At 41.4% G+C, this 23,975-nt stretch overlaps 1 protein-coding gene across 1 annotated transcript; it reads right to left on the bottom strand.

The window, feature by feature from the left end:
• Positions 1 to 959: 959 nt before the first annotated feature.
• LOC132892989 (receptor-type tyrosine-protein phosphatase beta-like) lies at positions 960 to 22,430 on the bottom strand. Its single transcript, XM_060931629.1, has 11 exons — positions 22,318 to 22,430; positions 20,792 to 20,952; positions 20,273 to 20,372; positions 18,657 to 18,747; positions 13,319 to 13,395; positions 10,063 to 10,197; positions 5,827 to 5,949; positions 5,577 to 5,737; positions 5,241 to 5,376; positions 3,428 to 3,489; positions 960 to 2,093 (listed from the first exon to the last, which is right to left on the bottom strand). Exons 2-11 carry the CDS (start codon positions 20,794 to 20,796, stop codon positions 1,835 to 1,837), a joined length of 1,149 nt encoding a protein of 382 aa, XP_060787612.1. The 5' UTR covers positions 20,797 to 20,952; positions 22,318 to 22,430; the 3' UTR covers positions 960 to 1,834.
• Positions 22,431 to 23,975: the final 1,545 nt, after the last annotated feature.

Raw genomic sequence — 23,975 nt, forward strand, 5'->3', positions numbered from 1 at the left:
TTTTATTGCCTTTATTTAATTTCTGGGCTCTGTCTGGAACAGGGAGTGATGTTGCATCCCATTAATACACTTTACCATAGATTATTAGATTCTGATAGAACAGATGAGCCAAAATCATTGGGGATATTTTTTAATGGGCCTCGACTCGTTACAAGTGTGAATAAGTGGGCCTTCAAGCAGAAAAGTTTGAGAAGCCCTGATATAATACACACACACAGTACTGTGTAAAAGTCTTCGGCACCCTATTTTTTTTTCCCCATACAATCTTTGTTATAGATTTCTATTTTATGACTTCTACATGATCGAGTCAGTACAAAAACATTTTAGAGTCCAAAAGTTCGTGTTCCAGCACAAAATTAAATGTTACAGAAAAAAAAAGTTTGTATCTGAGCAGCATATTACATAAGAGACCATTTTTCAGGTTAAAAAAGAAAACATAATGAAGGCTACTGGGTTTTGGTGCAAAATTAAGAAGAAGGAAGTGTAACAGTCAAAGTGTCCAGAAGAACTGTGGCTGGTTCTGTAAGATGCTCAGTAAAACCTACAGCTCATTTCCTTATCAAACTGCACTCACTGGACCTGAGACCAAAGAAACTCTTCCTCCTTTAATACCGTGTTTTTCATCCTAATTAAATGGCTAGTTTTCTTTTTCTTAATTTATGGATTTATTTTGGAGTCTTCAGGGATGCGTTCATAATATTTTAATATTATTTTCAATATAATTTCATTTTTTATTTCATTAAATGGATGCATACAGTTGAAACAAATGAGCAATTTAAACCTGACAGCATAATCTGCATATTTAAACATAATCTGACGTGCGTAATGTATCTGTGTATATGTGCAGATTATGCATGTCAGCAGATTACTCATTTCAGTTGTACAATTTGTAGCCTATTAATTGACATTTGTGAGTTTTTATGATGCACAAACGAATGATTTATGAATGATAAACGAAGTCCAATGTATGTAAAGTTTTTAATAAATGCTTTTGTTAAGCAATAGTTGGTATATATACACATACTGTATACATTGTTTTATGTATAAAAAGTCATCTATAGGTTCATATGTTTGCATTTTAAATACTAGAGAAGTCAAACAAAATCCAGGGCAGCATGGTGGTGTAGTGGTTAGTGCCGTCACCTCACAGCAAGAAGGTCTGGGTTTGAGCCCTGTGGCCGGCGAGGGCCTTTCTGTGTGGGGTTTGCATGTTCTCCCTGTGTCCGCGTGGGTTTCCTCCGGGTGCTCCGGTTTCCCCCACAGTCCAAAGACATGCAGGTTAGGTTAACTGGTGACTCTAAATTGACCGTAGGTGTGAATGTGGGTGTGAATGGTTGTCTGTGTCTATGTGTCAGCCCTGTGATGACCTGGTGACTTGTCCAGGGTGTACCCCGCCTTTCGCCCGTAGTCAGCTGGGATAGGCTCCAGCTTGCCTGCAACCCTATAGAACAGGATAAAGCAGCTAGAGATGATGAGATGAGATGAAAATTTAAGCGTTTCCCAAGAAAGAAATGGTTCTAAATAAATCTCAAAGGAAGCTAAAAACCCTAAACTGTAAAGAACCCCTTTTTACACATGTGGAAATTCAAGAGAGGGCAAGACACCGTTTATTTTTACACCATGGCGTAAAATCTTTTTAACTATAGCGTGAAATCTAAAATATGACAAAAGTACTTCCAGAAGCCTATTTTGTTTATCCTGATTTCTCGTGAATAACTATCTCATCATGACTTTCAGGCGAAACAAACTGAGTAGCCGCTGTTGTTTATCTTGGTTACGGCACACAAGCTGAAATCCTTGTTCAGCGCTAAAGATGTGTATCTGTGTATCTGCCCTACAGTTGTGTGTCATGTTGTGTTTGTGAGCTGGGTTGAGAAGACACAGGCCTTATCCTCTTCAGGAGTTTTCCAGGGTTAAGCGCGTGAAGGGAATCCCGTAGGGATTGCCATGCTGTGTGCTGAGGTTGGGTTGTGTGTGATGCTTGACTTGAAGGGTGAGCGGACTCGGGGTGTTGTGTATGGTCAGAATTTCTCCTCTGGTTTTTCTGATCCTTTCTGGATTGCCTGTGTGTTTGTGGCTGTGTTGTCTCAGTTCTGTTGGCAGAAAAATTGCACTCTGTCAACAAGTAATATTTTGTTTGTACAAAAAAAAACACCAAACTGTTTCTACTTTTTGTTTTATGGTGTATGTTTGTGAAGCTAATAAGCCTGGAATACTGTTTCTGTTTGGACTTGTTTACAGTAATCATTAAAAGAATGTATTAATTTCGGCTAATTAATTAAGAGTAAGTCCGAAGCTGTAGTACACCCTGGATGGAACACTAGCTCATCACTGGGCACTATAAACACACACACATTCACAGACCGGTACTCATTCCAACCTAATGCAGGGACAGTTTAGCGTAGTCAGTCCACCTGCAGGTATATTTTCAACAATAAATTGTTCACCCTATCTATCTTCCATCCATCCATTATCTGTAGCCACTGATCCTGTCCTATAGGGTTGCAGGCAAGCTGGAGCCTATCCCAGCTGACTATGGGCGAAAGGCGGGGTACACCCTGGACAAGTCACCAGGTTATCGCAGGGCTGACACATAGACACAAACAACCATTCACACTCACATTCACGCCTACGGTCAATTTAGAGCCACCAATTAGCCTAACCTGCATGTCTTTGGACTGTGAGGGAAACCAGAGCACCCAGAGGAAACCCATGCAGACACAGGGAGAACATGCAAACTCTGCACAGAAAGGCCCCCATCAGCCACTGGGCTCGAACCCAGGACCTTCTTGCTGTGAGGCGACAGTGCTACCCACTACACCACCCACATTGTGTCATGTTTGTCTTATTCTAATTTGTATTATACGTCCTAATGTTTTACACGTTTGTTGGTGTGAGTTTAACAAATGCCCTTACACATCCAATATAAGTGAGTTTGTTTATTTATTTTTAAATCTTAATCTCAGTTATGTACCTCTATATTACACTTGGGATGGCATAGTAGTTAGTGCTATCGCCTCACAGCAAGAAGTTTCTGGGTTTGAACCTCACCACCAACTGGGACCTTTCTGGGCAGAGCTTGTATGTTCTTCCTGTCCCTGTGTGGGTTTCCTCCGGGTGCTCCAATTTCCTCCCATGGTCCAAAGACATGCGGATTATGTCAACTGACTACTCTTAAATTGCCCGTAGTTGTGAATGTGAGTGTGAATGGTCGTTTGTCTCTGTGTTAGCCCTGTGATAGATTGGCGACCTGCCCAGGGTATACCCTGCAGCTCACCTAACGTCAGCTGGGATTGGTTCCAGCTTCCCCTGTGACCCTAATGGATAAGTGGTATAGAAAATGGATGGATGGATGGATATTACAGGTGGAGTTGATTGAGATTTGGATTGAAAAATGCTGGAGGCTGTGTGCTCATGAGATTCTCACCTTGGTCTCATGTTCCCACCTAGCCAGTGAAGAAGACACTGATGCACCAATATGTATTGCTCCTAAAAACAACACACACACACAACGCATTACTTTTCTACAACCCCGATTCCAAAAAAGTTGGGATAAAGTACAAATTGTAAATAAAAACGGAATGCAATAATTTACAAATCTCAAAAACTGATATTGTATTCACAATAGAACATAGACAACATATCAAATGTCGAAAGTGAGACATTTTGAAATTTCATGCCAAATATTGGCTCATTTGAAATTTCATGACAGCAACACATCTCAATAAAGTTGGGACAGGGGCAATAAGAGGCTGGAAAAGTTAAAGGTACGAAAAAGGAACAGCTGGAGGATCAAATTGCAACTCATTAGGTCAATTGGCAATAGGTCATTAACATGACTGGGTATAAAAAGAGCATCTTGGAGTGACAACGGCTCTCAGAAGTAAAGATGGGAAGAGGATCACCAATCCCCCCAATTCTGCGCCGACAAATAGTGGAGCAATATCAGAAAGGAGTTCGACAGTGTAAAATTGCAAAGAGTTTGAACATATCATCTACAGTGCATAATATCATCAAAAGATTCAGAGAATCTCTGTGCGTAAGGGTCAAGGCCGGAAAACCATACTGGGTGCCCGTGATCTTCGGGCCCTTAGACGGCACTGCATCACATACAGGCATGCTTCTGTATTGGAAATCACAAAATGGGCTCAGGAATATTTCCAGAGAGCATTATCTGTGAACACAATTCACAGTGCCATCCTCCGTTGCCAGCTAAAACTCTATAGTTCAAAGAAGAAGCCGTATCTAAACATGATCCAGAAGCACAGACGTCTTCTGTGGGCCAAGGCTTATTTAAAATGGACTGTGGCAAAGTGGAAAACTGTTCTGTGGTCAGATGAATCAAAATTTGAAGTTCTTTATGGAAATCAGGGACACCGTGTCATTCAGACTAAAGAGGAGAAGGACGACCCGAGTTGTTATCAGCGCTCAGTTCAGAAGCCTGCATCTCTGGTGGTATGGGGTTGCATTAGTGCGTGTGGCATGGACAGCTTACACATCTGGAAAGACACCATCAATGCTGAAAGGTATATCCAGGTTCTAGAGCAACATATGCTCCCATCCAGACGACGTCTCTTTCAGGGAAGACCTTGCATTTTCCAACATGACAATGCCAAACCACATACTGCATCAATTACAGCATCATGGCTGCGTAGAAGAAGGGTCCGGGTACTGAACTGGCCAGCCTGCAGTCCAGATCTTTCACCCATAGAAAACATTTGGCGCATCATAAAACGGAAGATATGACAAAAAAGACCTAAGACAGTTGAGCAACTAGAATCTTACATTAGACAAGAATGGGTTAACATTCCTATCCCTAAACTTGAGCAACTTGTCTCCTCAGTCCCCAGACATTTACAGACTGTTGTAAAGAGAAAAGGGGATGTCTCACAGTGGTAAACATGGCCTTGTCCCAACTTTTTTGAGATGTGTTGTTGTCATGAAATTTAAAATCACCTAATTTTTCTCTTTAAATGATACATTTTCTCAGTTTAAACATTTGATATGTCATGCATGTTCTATTCTGAATAAAATATGGAATTTTGAAACTTCCACATAATTGCATTCCGTTTTTATTTACAATTTGTACTTTGTCCCAACTTTTTTGGAATTGGGGTTGTATATAATATTTCTATGCACTTGATACTTGTTTTTCCTGACAGCATCAACATGTTGTAAGGTTGAATCACAAGTGGGTATGTGTGTTGATTTGCCAGATGAATTTGTGGGTAAGCTCTCACCACAGTTTGCACCATCAACACTCTGTGTCTGCGCAGGTCTCGGACAGCGAGGCGTACATCAGGCAGAATCCCCCTTGCACAGAGCTGCATCAACCACAGTATTGCTACAAATGTTCCAGAGCGACCTACGCCTGCACTAAATGCACACAAACATACACACATTTTTATATTTTTATGACAGTTGCAGGAAAATGTTAAAGTTAACACTGAAAAATCAGAGTAATATTAATCAGATTGTAACATATTTACATCCACCTTAATTGCAGTAGGCTGCTAGCTGATACTAGACATTACATGAGACACACTGTGCATGTGTGTGTGTGTTTATCTTTAGACCTGCAGTGAACAACTGTGGGGCCTAAGTGTGGAGTATCATCCAGCTGCTTCCGTACATGCTCAGTGAAGTTGGTGAGAGAGGTGTGGTCTTTTGGAACACCCTGATCGGGCCAGTGAGGGTAGTAATAATGGGTTATGCGTCGATCTGTCGAGCTGCCATGCTGAGACACACACGAGCACCATGACAATTAACGGAGACACAGGGAAATGCATTTTATATTTATGATTATCTTTGTTATTTATGAGTCACCTGTCGTAGGTGGATGGTGGTGATGTAGCAGTCTGGACCACGATGACGGGAAATGGTGGTGACTTGCAGAGTCCCGTAACAGCCAGTGCCTCTCTCAGGAGGCCAGTACTGATTACATAGCACCTGGACAGCCATGCATACGTTCCAAATATAATCAAATACATATTCATTCATTCATTCATTATCTCTAGCCGCTTTATCCTTCTACAGGGTCGCAGGCAAGCTGGAGCCTATCCCAGCTGACTACGGGCGAAAGGCGGGGTACACCCTGGACAAGTCGCCAGGTCATCACAGGGCCGACACATAGACACAGACAACCATTCACACTCACACCTACGGTCAATTTAGAGTCACCAGTTAACCTAACCTGCATGTCTTTAGACTGTGGGGGAAACCGGAGCACCCGGAGGAAACCCACGCGGACACAGGGAGAACATGCAAACTCCACACAGAAAGGCCCTCGCCGGCCCCGGGGCTCGAACCCAGGACCTTCTTGCTGTGAGGCGACAGCGCTAACCACTACACCACCGTGCCGCCATCAAATACATATTTTAGATGATTTTTTAAAACCTTTGTGTTGTTTTCATTTTTAGGGTAATTCCAGGAAAATATCTACCATAACTTTTAAATGGCCAGTAAAGTCTCCATTCATTCTTTTTTTGTTCACAATTTCGATTCAGCTGTTTTGCACAGAAATCAACTGCACAACTATTATTGTTCTGTAGATTGTGGAAGATTATTTAATATATTTATTTATGGAGAGGGTTGTGTCAGGAAGGGCATCCGGCATAAAACTGTGCCAAATCTAACATGCGGATTGAAAGATCCGCTGTGGCGACCCCTAATCAGGAGCAGCCAGAAGAAGACGACTTTTGCAGGCAGTATGATTTTGAAAGTCAATATGAGATGAGATGTAACATCCATAATGCAGTGTTTATGAAACTACTGCAAGATCCAGACAGCATTACAGTGGGCATTCCATCCATCCAACCATCCATCCATCCATCCATTTTGGCATATCACTACAGTAACATGGCCGCGCTGACAGCTTCAGTCATCAAAGTGTCTAGGGATCATTACAGTAGTGTTTTCCCATTGCCTTCTACTGGATTATTATCCCCTTCGGACATAATTGTACATGTGAAGTTCCATAGCATTTTTCCTTGTGTCCGAAGGGGTTATAGAGGTTTTCTCCACTCAACCATTCACACACACACATTCACACCTATGGACAATTTAGAGCCAGCAATTAGCCTAACCTGCATGTCTTTGGACTGTCGGGGAAACCGGAGCACCCGAAGGAAACCCACGCAGACACGGGGAGAACATGCAAACTTCACACAGAAAGGCCCCCACTGACCACTGGGCTCAAACCCAGAGCCTTCTTGCTGTGAGGCAACAGCACTAACCACGACACCACCGTGCCACAGTGGGCATTACAATAGTTCAGTTACATAAGCTCTATTTTGTCCAGAAAGCAGCAGCCAGGGTCCTTATGAATGAACCCTTTATTGTCACTTAGTCACAAGTACCAGCGAAATTAGCCGTCAACCTGTCCATACATATACACATACATACAATTGACACAGGGGGAATACACAAGACAGGAAGACAGGGATGAAAAATACAGAGTAACATGAGGGGAGGGGAGGAGAAAAAAGCAACCCCCACACTATGCTCCTGTTGGGAGTACAGTGTGGGAACATTAAAAAAAACACCTCAGTGCACAAGCACAAAATAACACAGTACATTTTACAACATGAAAACTCGGGACTCGAGGGGGAAGGGGGTGAGGGAGGGGGCGATCATGGGATGGGGGGTAAGGGGGAGGGGCAGAGGTATAGGTAACCCAGTGCAAACAAGCAGTCCGGTCCTGCAGCCACGACGGCGCTTACCCACTTGTCACACTGGGGGTAAAAGCGGCGGCTGTGGGAAGTGGGGGAAGGAATATGAGAGAGTCTCACTGCAGTGATCTTCAGTGGGAGTTGTTGTCCCAGCAATGGCCTTGGCCAAGGCCAGTGCTGTCTGAGGGAGCCGAAAGCAGATAAGATTGGGATTGTTTGATCTTGGGGCGAGTAGACGCATTCTATTAAAACCAGAAGATACGACCACATCACCCCTATTCTTATACAATATGCATTGTCACTCAGTAAAATGATTATAAAATTCTCCTAATGACCTGTAAAGCACTGAATGGTCTTGCGCCACAGTACCCGAGTGAATTTTTGTTCTTTAATGATCTGTCACACCTTCTTCAAAGAAAGGTTCAGGATCTTTGTTGGTACGTAGAATAACGAAGGCTACAGCAGGGGCAGAGGTTTTTTTGTACAAAGCCTTGCAGTTATGGAACAGCCTTCCAAGTAATGTTTGGGACTGAGTTATCATTGACTTTAAGAAAAACAAGGCCATCCACTCCCCACTACTCATTCATGGATCACCTGTCAAGATGGTCAAAAGCCAGAAATTCTTGGATTCCTCCCTCACATGGGCTCTGAACTAACACAGTCTCATTCCTTAAGTTTAGGTTGAATGCCCATTTGTTTAGTCAAGATTTTTGTTAATAGTTTTTCTCTTTGGCAGATCTGCAGGGTTCATCAGCACAAGTTTTTAGGAAAACTGGGATGTTTGGATGCTGCCTCCTCTCACTCTCATGCATTCACTCAGGTTTGTTGGTGGAGTGGCTGGCCACTATTCGTTCCAGGGTGCTCTCATGTCTGTGTTTCCTTATGGCTTTCCCTTTTAGTTATGCTGTCAAAGGTAGTCTTGCGAGAGTTCCTGCTTGCACTTTGCACAAATGTACATCTTAAACTACTACAGGACATACAGGCGCATACCTTATATATTTGCGCTGCCTAACGAGATACCAGTGAACCTGACTCTTTCTGCCCTCTGGACATGCCTAATCCATCCTGATGCTCTACTTCTGCTTGGAGCCTCCTTTTCCTGAAAAGCACTCACTGCTGCTGAGGATGGCTCCGCATGGACAGAGTAAAGCTCATCATGAGAAACCCAGACACTAAAGATGCCTGTAGATGTTCTCACTTGGATAGTCTTAGGACCTCACTAGTTAAAAATTGAACAGTTGATAACTTCACTTTGACACTCCAGTGAAATCAGAAATGATTTATGTTCATTCTCAAGGTCCTGTCAAAACACTTAGCAGTGCTTGACTGTATACTATATACTTATAGAGGAGTAATAGTTTATAATTGCACTATCTGGTGTCACCCAGATGAGGATGGGTTCCCTTTTGAGTCTGGCACTTCTCAAAGTTTCTTTCTTATGTTATTTGAAGAAGTTTTTCCCCTTGCTCATTAAGGATAACTTTACATTACAGGCATTTAGCAGAAATCTTATCCAGAGCGATGTACAACATACCCAGAGCAGCCTGGGAAAGAGTTGGATTAGGTGCATTACTCAAGGGCACTTCAGCCATTCCTGCTGGTCCAGGGAATCAAACCAGTGACCTTTTGGTCCCAAAGCTGCTTCTCCCCTTTTAAAGCTTTAACTCTTTCCTTAAAACTTTAAATCTGCATTTCTGTAACGTGGCTTTGTGACACTCTCCATTGTTAAAAGTGCGACATCATCTCATCTCATTATCTCTAGCCGCTTTATCCTGTTCTACAGGGTCGCAGGCAAGCTGGAGCCTATCCCAGCTGACTACGGGCGAAAGGCAGGGTACACCCTGGACAAGTCGCCAGGTCATCACAGGGCTGACACATAGACACAGACAACCATTCACACTCACACGTACGGTCAATTTAGAGTCACCAGTTAACGTAACCTGCATGTCTTTGGACTGTGGGGGAAACCGGAGCACCCGGAGGAAACCCACGCGGACACGGGGAGAACATGCAAACTCCGCACAGAAAGGCCCTCGTCAGCCATGGGGCTCGAACCCGGACCTTCTTGCTGTGAGGTGACAGCGCTAACCACTATACCACCGTGCCGCCCAGTGCGACATCAATAAAATATAATTGAATTGAATAGTTATCTGTGCTTTGATAGACAATTATGTCTATACATCTAAATCAATACTTTTGGAACACATCTAATGGCATTGTGTAAAAGACTAGACATTCAGATTTGTGTTCATGTAGGAACAATCCCCCCAAAACTGCAAGAATGTATGAACACATGCATGGATATAGTGAGTGAGGACACAGTAGTGACTATTTCTTGACAACGGCGACATAAGTCCCACAAATTCCCATACTGACTGGTAAGTTTTCACACCTGGCCGTTCGTTTTTAGTGTTGTCACCATGACGATAACCTGCACATTTTTCTCCCAAACCATCCGCCAGAAATCAGCCATGGTTGATGACAAAGGAGCCTGGGTGCAGATGAAGTCATGTTCTGTATAGCCACCCTACAGGCACACATAAATGCACAAAGAGTGATTAAAGGAGTTTCTGAAAAAAATATTTACGTCTTAGGTTTGTTTTTGGCAAATCTAGATTCCTTTCTTAATTTATTGACTAAATCACTGACTAAAATTATTAATTCTTGATTAATATTTGATCTAGTGCACTGGTCATACACTAATAACTCCTTAAAAGCATATAGCATGTCCAGTACATCATCTAAGTATATTCACTAACCAGTCATTTAATAGGAACACATATACATCTACTCATTAATGCAATTATCCAGTCAGCCAATCATGTGACAACAGCGCAATGAATAAAATCATGCAGATATTGATCAAGAGCTTCAGTTCACATAAAAAAAGATCTTAGTGACTTTGACCATGGCATGGCTATTGGTACCAAATGGACTGCTTTGAGTATTTGAGAAATTGCCGATCTCTTGGGATTTCCACCTGCAAGAATACCTAAAATTAACATAAAATTGTGCAAAAAACAACAAACAAAAAAAATATGGCTGTTCTGCCAGTGAAAAAAGACCAGGCATTGTTTAATCAATCTTCAACTGTCCAGTTTCGATGAACTTGTTTCCACTGCAGCCTCAGTTTCCTGTTCTTGGCTGGCAGGAGTGGAATGCAGTGTGGGCTTCTGCTTTTGTAGCCTATCCACATCAGGGTTTGCTATGTTATGCCTTCTGAGATGTTTTTATGCTCACCGTGGTTATATAAAAACGTTATTGAATTTACTGTTGCCTTCCTGTCAGCCTGAACCACTCTGGGATGGGTTTCCCAAAAGCATCGTAGCACAAAGATCGTTGTTACATGGTACAAGCATCACAATGAACACTCTCTCTCCTAGTTAAGATGCTCTTAGTGTTAAGATGCTTTTGGGAAACCCACCCCTGGCCATTCTCCTCTGACCTCTCTGACCAACAAGGTGTTTCTGCCTACAGAACTTCCATTTGCTATGCATTTTTTGTTTTTAACACCATTCTGTGTAAATTTTAGAGAATGTTGTGTGTGAAGATCTCAGGAGAGCAGTTTCTGAAATATTCCAACAACCATGCCATGGTGAAGATCACATATTTTCACCCATTCATTAACTGAAGCTTGTGAATTGTGTCTGCACTGTGCTGCTGCCAAAGGATTGGCTGATTGAATAGTTGCGTGAATAATTCGGAGGTACATGTATTCCTAATATAGTGAATGGAGAGTGAATAACGAATATGCAAAATCTGTGTTTGTGTATTTGGCTGTACTATTATGGTGTGCGCATGTACTCCTAATGAGCTGTATTGTTTAGTTAACCGTATGGTAATATAGTCTGATTCAGCCAATCATGGTCTATAGGAACATCTGGTTGGATTGAACCCCACAGGGTAGTACAACCCTAGTGGAAGAGAAAACTGTGAAATTTGTTGTGGACATGCCAAATGTTCTATTTATTCTAGTATGTCATGGCATTTAAACACCTTCTTCCTAACCCCATTTCCAGAAAAACTGGAATATTTTCCAAAATGCAGTAAAAACAAAAATCTGTGATTTGTTAATTCACGTGAACCTTTATTTAACTGACAAAAGTACAAAGAAAAGATTTTCTATAGTTTTACTGACCAACTCAATTGTATTTTGTAAATATAAACAAAGTTAGAATTGGATGCCTGCAACACACTCAAAAAAAATTGGGACAGAGGCATTATTTCCGTTCTATTACATCACAGTTCCTTTAATAACACTTTTTAATCGTATAGGAACTGAGGATACTAATTGTTGCAGTCTTGCAATTGGAATTTTTGTCCATTCTTGTTTGATACAAGACTTCAGCTGCTCAATAGTCCATGGTCGCCATTGTCTGATTCTCCTTTTCATGATACACCATACATTCTCAATAGGAGACAGATCTGGACTGGCAGCAGGCCAGTCAAGCACATGCACTCTGTCTACGAAGCCACACTGTTGTAGCCCATGCAGAATGAAGCCTGGTATTGTCCTGCTCAAATAAGCATGGATTTCCTGGTAAGAACCATTGCCTTGATAATAAACTGGATGGTCGTGTATACCGTACCTTGGGCATCGAGAATTCGATGTCTGGTTTTCCCGAAACAAGTTGAAATGTGGACTCATCTGATCACAGCATGCATTTCTATTGTCTTTCAATCCATCCGAGATGAGCTCAGGCCCAGAGAAGTCGGCAGCATTTATGTATACAATTGACGAATGGCTTCCTCCTTGCGTAATACAGTTTTAGGTTGCATTTCTGGATGCAGTAGTGGATTGTGTTTAGTGACAACAGTTTTCCGAAGTACTCCCAAGCCCATGTGGCCATATTTGTCACATTAGCATGACGGTTTCTAGGCAGTGCCACCTGAGGGCTTGAAGGTCACGCACATTCAATAGTGGTTTCCGGCCTTGCTCTTTACGCACTGAGATGTCTCCGAATTCCCTGAATTTTTTCACAATATTTTGTACTGTAGATTTTGAAAGACCTAAAATCTTTCGTTGAGAAATGTGCTATTTGAATCGAATCACAATTATCTCACCAGTTTTGGCACAGAGGGGTGAACCATGACTGATCCTTGCTTGCAAAGACTGAGCCTTCGGTGCATGCTCCTTTTATACCCAATCATGATACCCATTAACCTGCTTATTGTGGAATCTTCCAAAATGGAGTTGCTTGAATATGCTATAAATATTCCAGTCTTATTTTGCCTCTGTCCCAACTTTTTTTTTTTTTTAGTGTGATGCAGGCATCAAGTTCTAACTTGGTTTATATTTACAAAATATAAATACGTTGGTCAGTAAAACTATTGAAAATCTTTTCTTTGTACTTTTGTCAGTTAAATAAAGATTCACATGAATTAACAAATCACAGATTTTTGCTTTTATTGCAGTTTGGAAAATATCCCAACTTTTCTAGAAATGGGGTTAGTAGATACTGGAATTAAGAGGGCAGGCAGTGGCTGAGGGCTCATTATTATGTGCTTAAATTACAGAAATCCAGTTTTCTTCTTCTCTGAAGCATTATATTCTTTCTGTATTCCTTCCATCAGTCTTAGCTTCTTGAATTTGCTAGTGCCATAAATCCATAGCTGATTAGATTCATACTAATATTATGATCACTCACGGGTACATAGCTAGCATTGATGTAGTCCGAGTGTGGTTGTGCCTCTAATAGAGACAGCTTAACTCTGCAGTAGTCATCTGAAAAGGAAAAAAAAATCAATGTGTTTGGAAGCTCACAATGTTAGCTGCAAGTCAGTATCAAGAGGTTGTAGATTGTAGTTTAGTTCCTTTCGGTTTTCAAAGGAATTTTCTGATCTTTTTTTCTCAGTAATGTTTAATTCTTGACCCCAAACACACCTAAACTATGCAAGTGAGCTTCGAAATTAGAGAAGAATGCGACGGTGCTGTCTGTAATGGCCTGCTCAGTCACATGATCTAGCTGCTCTGAAAGTAGTAGGAATGAGGAAGAGCTGTCCAACCAGCTCCACAAGCCTTGAGGAAGTCTTTAGAGAAGCAGAGCAGAGCTATTTTGTAGTTATGCTTGTTAAAGGAGATTTAATGATGAAGGTACAGTGTTTTGCAAAAGTATTCGTCCCCTTTGGTGTTTGTCCTGTTTTGTCGTATTACTAGCTGGAATTAAAATTGATTTTTGGGGGGTTAGCACCATTTGATTTACACAACATGCCTACAGCTTTAAAGGCGCAAATTGTTTTTTTATTGTGACACAAACAATAACAAGTGTTGCCAGGCAAAACAAACCTTGCCTGGTAGCACTTATGATGAATGTGAAGGAAGATATCACGAAAAAAATAGGTACCCGACGGGTACATGTGGCTACTGCTTATAAATAAAATTGTTTTCTGATACCATGTCCATACAGTAAATATAGCATACACACACACATACATACACACACACATATATATACACACACACACACACACACACATATATATATATATATATATATATATATATATATGTATTACTCTATGAGGCACAAAAATGAAGCGTAATCCAAAAATGAACAATTTAAAAATCACAGAAGAAAAATATACAGAGTGTCTGTACTTTATATTATTCTACTCTTACCTCTTACGGTTTTCGAAACTGAAACCTCCTAACAGAGGTGGACATACACATGCTGTCGCCATGACCAAAACTCTTATTTCCCAGAAATGGCCTGGCGCTAGAGCTCAGTGGAACGCACTTTCCCTCTGTAATAAGCATAAACATGTCTGAAAGCGATTTCTTTAGTCTAGTCCATTTATTTCAAATGGAGAACCGAATTGTATACACTCACCGGCCATTTTAATTGGAACATGTGTATGTACATGCACAGTGTGCGGCTGTTACACTCTTACAGCATGATGATGTAGTGGTTAGCGCCTCTATATGAGGCAGTAGCCATAACAAAAATGATTTTGACCTTTTTGGTGACCTTGACCAGATGACCCTCAAAATGTTGGAGGTTCTATTTGAGACTAATGCCCATCTATCCTGAAAGTTTCATGAAAGTTGATCCAGCCGTTTTCCCGTAATATCGTTAACAAAACAAACAAAGAAACCCGACTGAAAACAATACCTCGTCCCCTGGTGGACTCTGTCCCAGGTGAGGTAATTAAGATGAAAAAAAAAAAACAGAAATCTGGAGTGTGCATAGGTATTCACCCCCCCAAAGTCAATACTTTGTAGAGCCACCTTTTGCTGCAATTCCAGCTGCAAGTCTCTTGGGATATGTCTCTATTAGCTTAGCACATCTAGCCACTGGGATTTTTGCCCATTCCTCAAGGCAAAACTGCTCCAACTCCTTCAAGTTAGATGGGTTGTGTTGGTGTATGGCAATCTTCAAGTTATGCCACAGATTCTCAACTGGATTGAGGTCTGGGTTTTGACTAGGCCATTCCAAGACATTTAAATGTTTAAAATACTCCACTGTAGCTTTAGCAGTATGTTGAGGGTCATTGTCCTGCTGGAACATGAACCTTTGTCCCAGTCTCAAACCTCTGGCCAACTCAAACAGGTTTTCCTCCAGAATTGCGCTGTATTTAGTGCCATCGATCTTTCCTTCAGTCCTGACCAGCTTTCTTGTCCCTGCAGGTGAAAAACATCCCCACAGCGTGATGCTGACACCACCATGCTTCACTGTAGGAATGGTATTCTCAGGGTGTTGGGTTTGCATCACACATGGCATTTCCCATGATAGACAAAAAGATCAATTTTAGTCTCATTTGACCAGAGAACTTTCTTCCATGTGTTTGGGGAGTCTGCCACATGCTGTTGGGCAAACTCCAATGTGTTTTCTTAAGCAATGGCTTTTTTCTGGCCACTCTTCCATAAAGCCCCACTCTGTGGAGTGTATGGCTTAAAGTGGTCCTATAGACAGATACTCCTGTCTCTGCTGTGGATCTTTGCAGCTCCTTCAGTGTTATCTTTGGTGTCTTTGTTGCATCTCTGATTAATGCCCTCCTTGCCCAGCCTGTGAGTTTTGGTGGGTGGCCTTCTCTTGTCAGATTTGTAGTGGTGACATATTCTTTCCATTTTGCTATAATAGATTTAATGGTGCTCCCTGGGATATTCAAAGTTTAGGATATTTTTTATAACCCAACCCTGATCTATACTTCTCCACAACTTTGTCTCTGACCTGTTTGGAGGCTCCTTGGTTTTCATGTTGCTTGCTTAGTAGTGCTGCAGAGTCAGGGTCCTTCCAGAACAGGTTGATTTATACAGACATGTGACAGATCATGTGACACTGTGATTGCAAACAAGTGGATCTTAATCAACTAATTATGTGACTTATGAAGTGAATTGGTTGGCCCAGCTCTTGTTTAGGAGTTTCATACGAAAGGGGGTGAATACCTATGCACACTCCAGATTTCTGTTTTTTTTAAAAATCTTAATTATTGTTTGTGTCACAATAAATAAAAAAAAATTGCACCTTTAATGTTGTAGGCATGTTGTGTAAATCAAATTGTGCTAACCCCTCAAAAATCCATTTTAATTCCATTTTGTAATGGGACAAAACAGGACAAACACCAAGGGGGATGAATACTTTTGCAAGACACTGTCTGGTTTAAAAGCTTTCTAATTATTGTCACCAATATTTACACATTTTACAGTGTCTCCTCACAATAAACTTGGATTATAATAGATGATTGGCTACATAGTTTGATTGTTATTTGTTAATTTTGATGATGAAAGTAATTTGATTAATTAATTGAAAATGAATGTTCATTAGGCCTCCACTCTGAAACACGTTAAATATGTTTATACTGAAATATTTGTGACATGCATAATGATTCTGGTGATAATTTGTTGCTTAGTGCTGCATTTTTTTTAAATTCCCATGAGATGGCACAGGCAGACATTGCTAGTGCAGTTAGAGTGGTGTTTCATAGGGGGCAAATTTCAGTAATCTAAAACATTCGTGAAAACAGTCAGGTTTCACTGTTATTGAAGATCATTGAGATCAGTTAAGATCATTTCTTAATTATAAAGATTAATATGCAATTCATTCAGGGTGAATTTTTACCTTAAGATCTTTTGTTTGTAATTGTGACAACCATAGTGTATAAAAGTGTATAAAGAATCAGCTCAAGCTGAAAAGTTTTATCTATGCAGCTAATTTGGTAATCATAAGTGATTTTTTAATACTTTGTACTGCGTAAAAAGCTTGTTTACCCAAGTTTTCAACTCTATCCAGAGTCTTCATCAGGGGAAAATGATGCCACTTTGAGCATGCATTACGCATGCCCAAAAGAATGTTGTCCCAAATATCTGGAATCTGGTACCGGAAGAATCAGCTACAGTGGTGCTTGAAAGTTTGTGAACCCTTTAGAATTTTCTATATTTCTGCATAAATATGACCTAAAACGTCATCAGATTTTCACACAAGTCCTAAAAGTAGATAAAGAGAACCCAGTTAAACAAATGAGACAAAAATATTATACTTGGTCATTTATTTATTGAGGAAAATGATCCAATATTACATCTTTGTGAGTGGCAAAAGTATGTGAACCTCTAGGATTAGCAGTTAATTTGAAGGTGAAATTAGAGTCAGGTGTTCTCAATCAATGGGATGACAATCAGGTGTGAGTGGGCACCCTCTTTTATGTAAGGAACAGGGATCTATCAAAGTCTGATCTTCACAACACATGTTTGTGGAAGTGTATCATGGCACGAACAAAGGAGATTTCTGAGGACCTCAGAAAAAATGTTGTTGATGCTCATCAGGCTGGAAAAGGTTACAAAACCATCTCTAAAGAGTTTGGACTCCACCAATCCACAGTCAGACAGATTGTGTACAAATGGAGAAAATTCAAGCCCATTGTTACCCTCCCCAGGAGTGGTCGGCCAACAAAGATCACTCCAAGAGCAAGGTGTGTAATCATCGGCAAGGTCACAAAGGACCCCAGGGTAACTTCTAAGCAACTGAAGGCCTCTCTCACATTGGCTAATGTTAATGTTCATGAGTCCACTATCAGGAGAAAACTGAACAACAATGGTGTGCATGGCAGGGTTGCAAGGAGAAAGCCACTGCTTTCCAAACAGAACATTGCTGCATGTTTGCAGTTTGCTAAAGATCACGTGGACAAGCCAGAAGGGTATTGGAAAATGTTTTGTGGACGGATGAGACCAAAATAGAATTTTTGGTTTAAATGAGAAGCGTTATGTTTGGAGAAAGGAAAACACTGCATTCCAGCATAAGAACCTTATCCCATTTGTGAATCATGGTGGTGGTAGTATCATGGTTTGGGCCTGTTTTGCTGCATCTGGGCCAGGACGGCTTGCCATAATTGATGGAACAATGAATTCTGAATTTTACCAGCGAATTCTCAAGCAAAATGTCAGGACATCTGTCCACGAACTGAGTCTCAAGATAAGCCGGGTCATGCAGCAAGACAACAATCCTAAGCACACAGGTCGTTCTACCAAAGAATGGTTAAAGAAGAATAAAGTAAATGTTTTGGAATGGCCAAGTCAAAGTCCTGACCTTAATCCAATCAAAATGTTGTGGAAGGACCTGAAGCGAGCAGTTCATGTGAGAAAACCCACCAACATCCCGGAGTTGAAGCTGTTCTGTACAGAGGAATGGGCTAAAATTCCTCCAAGCCGGTGTGCAGGACTGATCAACAGTTACTGGAAACGTTTAGTTGCAGTTATTGCTGCACAAGGGGATCACAGTAGATACTGAAAGCAAAGGTTCACATACTTTTGCCACTCACAGATATGTAATATTGGATCATTTTCCTCAATAAATAAATGACCAAGTATAATATTTTTGTCTCATTTGTTTAACTGGGTTCTCTTTATCTACTTTTAGGACTTGTGTGAAAATCTGATGACGTTTTAGGTCATATTTATGCAGAAATATAGAAAATTCTAAAGGGTTCACAAACTTTCAAGCACCACTGTATTTAGCAGATTAAAGGTGGGAAGTGAGGTTTATAAATACTCACATGGTAAAACGAAAGGGTATCTGTTTTTGTTTTTATTGGCATCCAGCTGTCCAGCCCTGCATGAGAATTCCTTTGCAGTTGCAGTCAGCTTCTAAGAGACACATCCAATAACATGAAAGGAAATAGCTAACATTACATTAATGGCATTTAGCAGACACTCTTATCCAGAGCGATGTACAACATACCCAGAGCAGCCTGGGGGTGAGGTGCCTTGCTTAAGGGCACTTCAGCCATTCCTGCTGGTCCAGGGAATTGAACTGGTGACCTTTTGTTCCCAAAGCTGTTTCTCTAACCATTAGGTCATGGCTTCAACCCAACAACACTATATTAAGTACTGATTTGAAACAAAAACCTACTGTACATACTGTACTGAACATACTGTATACACATAGCCAAAATATTAAAATCATCTGGCTAATATTGTGTAAGTTCCCCCCATGCTGCTGGCTCGGGCCCTTCAAGGTATGGACTCAAGACCTCTGGAGGTATGCTGTGGTATTTGGCACCAAGCTATTAGCAACATATCCTTTAAGTCCTGTAAGTTGCAAGGTGGGGCCTTCATGGATCAGACTTGTTTGTCCAGCTCAGCCCACAGATGCCCGATTGGATTGAGATCTGGAGAATTTGCAGGCCAAGTCAACACCTTGAACTCTTTGTCATGTTCCTCAAACCATTCCTGAACAATTTTTGCAGTGTTGCAGGGCACATTGTCCTGCTGAATGTGGCCACTGCTATTAGGGAATACCATTGTTATGAAAGGATGTACTTGGTCTGCAGCCATGTTTAGGTAGGTAGTATATGTCAAAGTAACATCCACATGAATGTCAGGACCCAAGGTTTCCCAGCAGAACATTTCCCAGAGCATCACACTGCCTCCACCGGCTTCCCTTCTTCCCATATTGCAACCTGGTGCCATCAGTTCCCCAGGTAAGCGATGCACACACACCTGGCAATCCACATGATGTAAAAGAAAACTCAATTCTTCAGACCAGGCCACCTTTATCCATTGCTCCATGGTCCGAGCAAGGTTTGATGCTTACAGTAAGTGCCCATTGTACGCGTTTTCAGTGATGGACAAGGGCTAGCATGGCCACTCTGCGGTTATTCAGCCCCAAATGTAATCTATGATGCACTGTGAGTTCTGACACCTTTCTATAATAGCCAGAATTAACTTTTTAAACAATTTGTGTGCCAATAGCTCCTCTTTGGGACTGGACCTGATGGGCTAGCCTTCGCTCCCCACACACACCAATGAGACTTGGGTGCCCATGATGACCCTATCACTGGTTCACAGGTTGTCCTTCCTTGGACCACTTTTGGTAGGTACTAACTACTGCATATACTGGGACCCACAAGACCTGCTGTTTTGGAGATGCTCTGACCCAGTTGTCTAGCCATCACAATTTGACCCTTGTCAAAGTCACTCAGATCCTAACGCTGCCCATTTTTCCTACTCCCAACACATCAACTTCAAGAACTGACTATTCACTTGCTGCCTAATATATCCCACCCCTTGACAGGTCTCACTGTATCATGATAATCAATGTTATTCACTTCATTTGTTGGTGGTTTTAGTGTTATGGCTGATCGGTGTACAGTATATCATTGTTATTCACCTCAAATTCCCTTTGATATCCTGCATTGCCATTGGCCACAAGAGACTGACAATGTGCATGGAACTTCTGCAGAATGTGTGCTCTTGGATATGTTCTTATCCTGCAAAATATGCATAAACATTAACCATCTAAACATCCATCCATCCAGAGACTGTCTACATACAGCTATGGAAAAAAAATCACGAGATCATTTTTAACAGTGACCACCATTAAAAGTGGTCTCTTATTTTTTTCTATAGCTGTTTATTTACTTATTTAAAACAGCACTGTCTTTTCCCTTTGAAGCCCCAGTTTGTACTGTTGTAGTTGAAGGAGGATATGGTAGTTAATAAACAAGTTTCTTATGAGGTCCTCTGTAGACATCATAACAGGAAGAAAGAAAAACAGAGATCAATATAAAGTGAAATGAGAAGAATTTGTGGAAACAGGGAGGACATGGCTCATCAGCACAAGGCTTCCTGCAAACATTGGCTAGGAACTTCATTTCACATGAACAGCACTATACTCACACTTTCTTACCTCATCTTTGACTAACTTTTTCTTGAGTCCAACCAATTTTCACGCAAACTGTTCGAGTCACTTCCTACTGTAGAAGCCCTGAGGATGAAGCCAAAATGCTGCAAAATGCCACGATCTTGGTTCAGAGGTCAGTCTTACCCTGAAGTCATGAGGCTCAGCCACTATAGACCAAATGCACTGTATTAGAAATTACAAGCTGATTCAGTGTTTGTTTGTTAGCAGTTTCCATTTAACCTGTGATCCTCATCTCATCTCATTATCTCTAGCTGCTTTATCCTGTTCTACAGGGTCGCAGGCAAGCCGAATCCCATCCCAGCTGACTACGGGCGAAAGGCGGGGTGCACCCTGGACAAGTCGCCAGGTCATCACAGGGCTGACACATAGACAGCCATTCACACCTACGGTCAATTTAGAGTCACCAGTTAACCTAACCTGCATGTCTTTGGACTGTGGGGGAAACCGGAGCACCCGGAGGAAACCCACGCGGACACGGGGAGAACATGCAAACTCCACACAGAAAGGCCCTCGCCAGCCCCGGGGCTCGAACCCAGGACCTTCTTGCTGTGAGGCGACAGCACTAACCACTACACCACCGTGCCGCCCCAGGTTCAGGTTATTTTGTACATTTTTGAGATTGTAGTTGGGCTGGAAATTTTCTTGAGAGCTGGCAACCCTGCAAGCACCTTATTAAGACATTGTATGTTGTTCTTTGCTTTGATTTGTCACCGGTCGGTATTTGCACATATACATTTGTTGGATCATGTGGGTAAGAATTGAGACAGGATGCAATCCAAACACAACAGAACAGACAGTGGGTTGACAGCAGTGCTTGGACCCTTAGGATCACTAGAACAAACCCAGCACCATACATGTACCATATTATATGAGATGGTCACATGCTTTCTGTGATACAACTAAAGGCCAATATTGCAATGCTGATTAACAAACAATAGATTGTGTATCCTTCTACGCATACACACACACCTATCTTTGTGGATACATTCATTGACATAATACATTCCCTAGTCTCTTATCCTAACCTTAACTGTCGCAACTAAATGCCTAACCTCAACCCTTACCCTAATTCTGACCGAAACCTAATTCTAACCTGAACCCTAAAACTAAGTCTTAACCCTCAAACCACCCTTTGAAGAAGTGAGGACCAGCTAAAATGTCCTCATTTCCCAAAAATGTCCTAACTCTGTTGGTAAAAAAAATACATGCCGGTACACAAGTACACACACACACACACACACACACGTTTTCTATCTGTGTAAGGAACTGTCACTGACATAATAATTACTAAATAAAAGCTGTAAAACTGAGAAAAAACACTATCCTGCCATTGTGAGGACATTTGGTTCTTTTTGGTCCTCACAATACACCAAATAAATACATGCACACAGACACGACAACAATATCAAAAGCAACAACAAATGTATCTGATAACTTATAGCTCTCAATTTTAATTTGTCATTTTGATATTCGATAAAACAGTAAAACACTTATTAAAACAATTTAATTACCTCACTGGAAATGTTTTTTGATGTCAGTGTTCTCGATGAACAGCCAGATTTAAAAAAAAAAAAGTTTGTGTCTGTGTGTTCAGGTAACAAGTTGGAGTATATCTAACTAAGACTTCCACATACCGGTTTATCCTGTTTGAGAATTACTTTTTCTCTTGCTCTCTCTCCCGTCACCCCCCCACACACACACACATACACAAAATCTCTCTCTCTCTCTCTCTCTCTCGTGCAGACTCAGAAGATCATTTACAGTATATATTTAAAAGTATTCAGAAGAAGGGAAATGCTGGTGCACAATAGCATCTTACCGTGTCACCAACTCTGGGATACAGCCATCTCAACATTAGCTTTATGGGCATAGAAAACCGACAGGCTTCTAAAAATCTACAGCAAAAACAGGATCGTGGATTCCATATACAAATATATACCACTGTAATGATCATGGTTTATATCACATTTGGTGAAAGTAAACTTAAGCATGTGGTGCAGGTTGATTCTTGAATTGGCCTTTATTTTATGACAGCTGTAATACATCACGCTTTCTATGTTTGTACAAGCCATAATAAGTTGATGATACAATAATGTGATCATATAACTGCGTTACAAACATGAAAAGCAAGAAAGAGAGCTCAAGCTTGCTGTGCCAATTATTTGCTGTACTAATTAAATGTGAATAGGATTAAACTATTAAACTAACATTTTTTAGAATGGGGTGGTGTAGTGGTTAGCACTGTTGTCTTGCAGCAAGAAGGTTCTGGGTTCAAACCCAGCAGCTGACGAGAGCCTTTCTGTGTGAATGGTTGTTTGTCTTTATGTGTCAGCCCTGTGAGGATCTGGTGACTTGTCCAGGGTGTACCCTGCCTCTGGCCCATAGTCAGCTGGGATAGGCTCCAGCTTGCCTGCAATACTGCACAGGATAAGCGGTTACGGATGGATTTTTAGAAAGTGTTTGAATCAGTTTCTGATCTTAAGTATTATATTACAGTTTTTCTCAAGTGCTTACACTCATTTCCTGAAAGCATGGCTCATTTTCTCAAAACTATAGACACAAATCTAGAAACTCACACAAATTCCAAAACTCCACAAATACCTTGCAAAAGCAAAGGCTGCATTCAAAACAATGTTGTCTTCTCAAAATCTCATCTCATCTCATTATCTCTAGCCGCTTTATCCTTCTACAGGGTCGCAGGCAAGCTGGAGCCTATCCCAGCTGACTACGGGCGAAAGGCGGGGTACACCCTGGACAAGTCGCCAGGTCATCACAGGGCTGACACATAGACACAGACAACCATTCACACTCACATTCACACCTACGGTCAATTTAGGGTCACCAGTTAACCTAACCTGCATGTCTTTGGACTGTGGGGGAAACCGGAGCACCCGGAGGAAACCCACGCGGACACGGGGAGAACATGCAAACTCCACACAGAAAGGCCACGGGGCTCAAACCTGGACCTTCTTGCTGTGAGGCGACAGCACTAACCACTACACCACCGTGCCGCCGTCTTCTCAAAATGAATGGAAAAAAAAATATTACATTTTTAAATGACATCAAATGAATAGGCATTTCTAAGAACCAATTGAACATAGGTGAAAATACTATAATGGAGGTAACAGCCATCCATTTTCTATACCACTTATCTCTTAGGGTCATGAGG

This window comes from Neoarius graeffei, chromosome 10 (assembly GCF_027579695.1).
Source record: "Neoarius graeffei isolate fNeoGra1 chromosome 10, fNeoGra1.pri, whole genome shotgun sequence".
Classification (NCBI taxonomy): domain Eukaryota; kingdom Metazoa; phylum Chordata; class Actinopteri; order Siluriformes; family Ariidae; genus Neoarius; species Neoarius graeffei.

Bases quoted from the DNA above. Each gene is read 5' to 3' on its own strand.
- LOC132892989 (XM_060931629.1), bottom strand. The intron at 18,748-20,272 runs GTGAATAACAAT...TGTGTCTCTTAG, and splicing joins GATATCAAAGGGAATTTGAG to AAGCTGACTGCAACTGCAAA. The intron at 5,950-10,062 runs GTGTGAAAACTT...ATGGCTGTCCAG, and splicing joins CACTAAAAACGAACGGCCAG to GTGCTATGTAATCAGTACTG.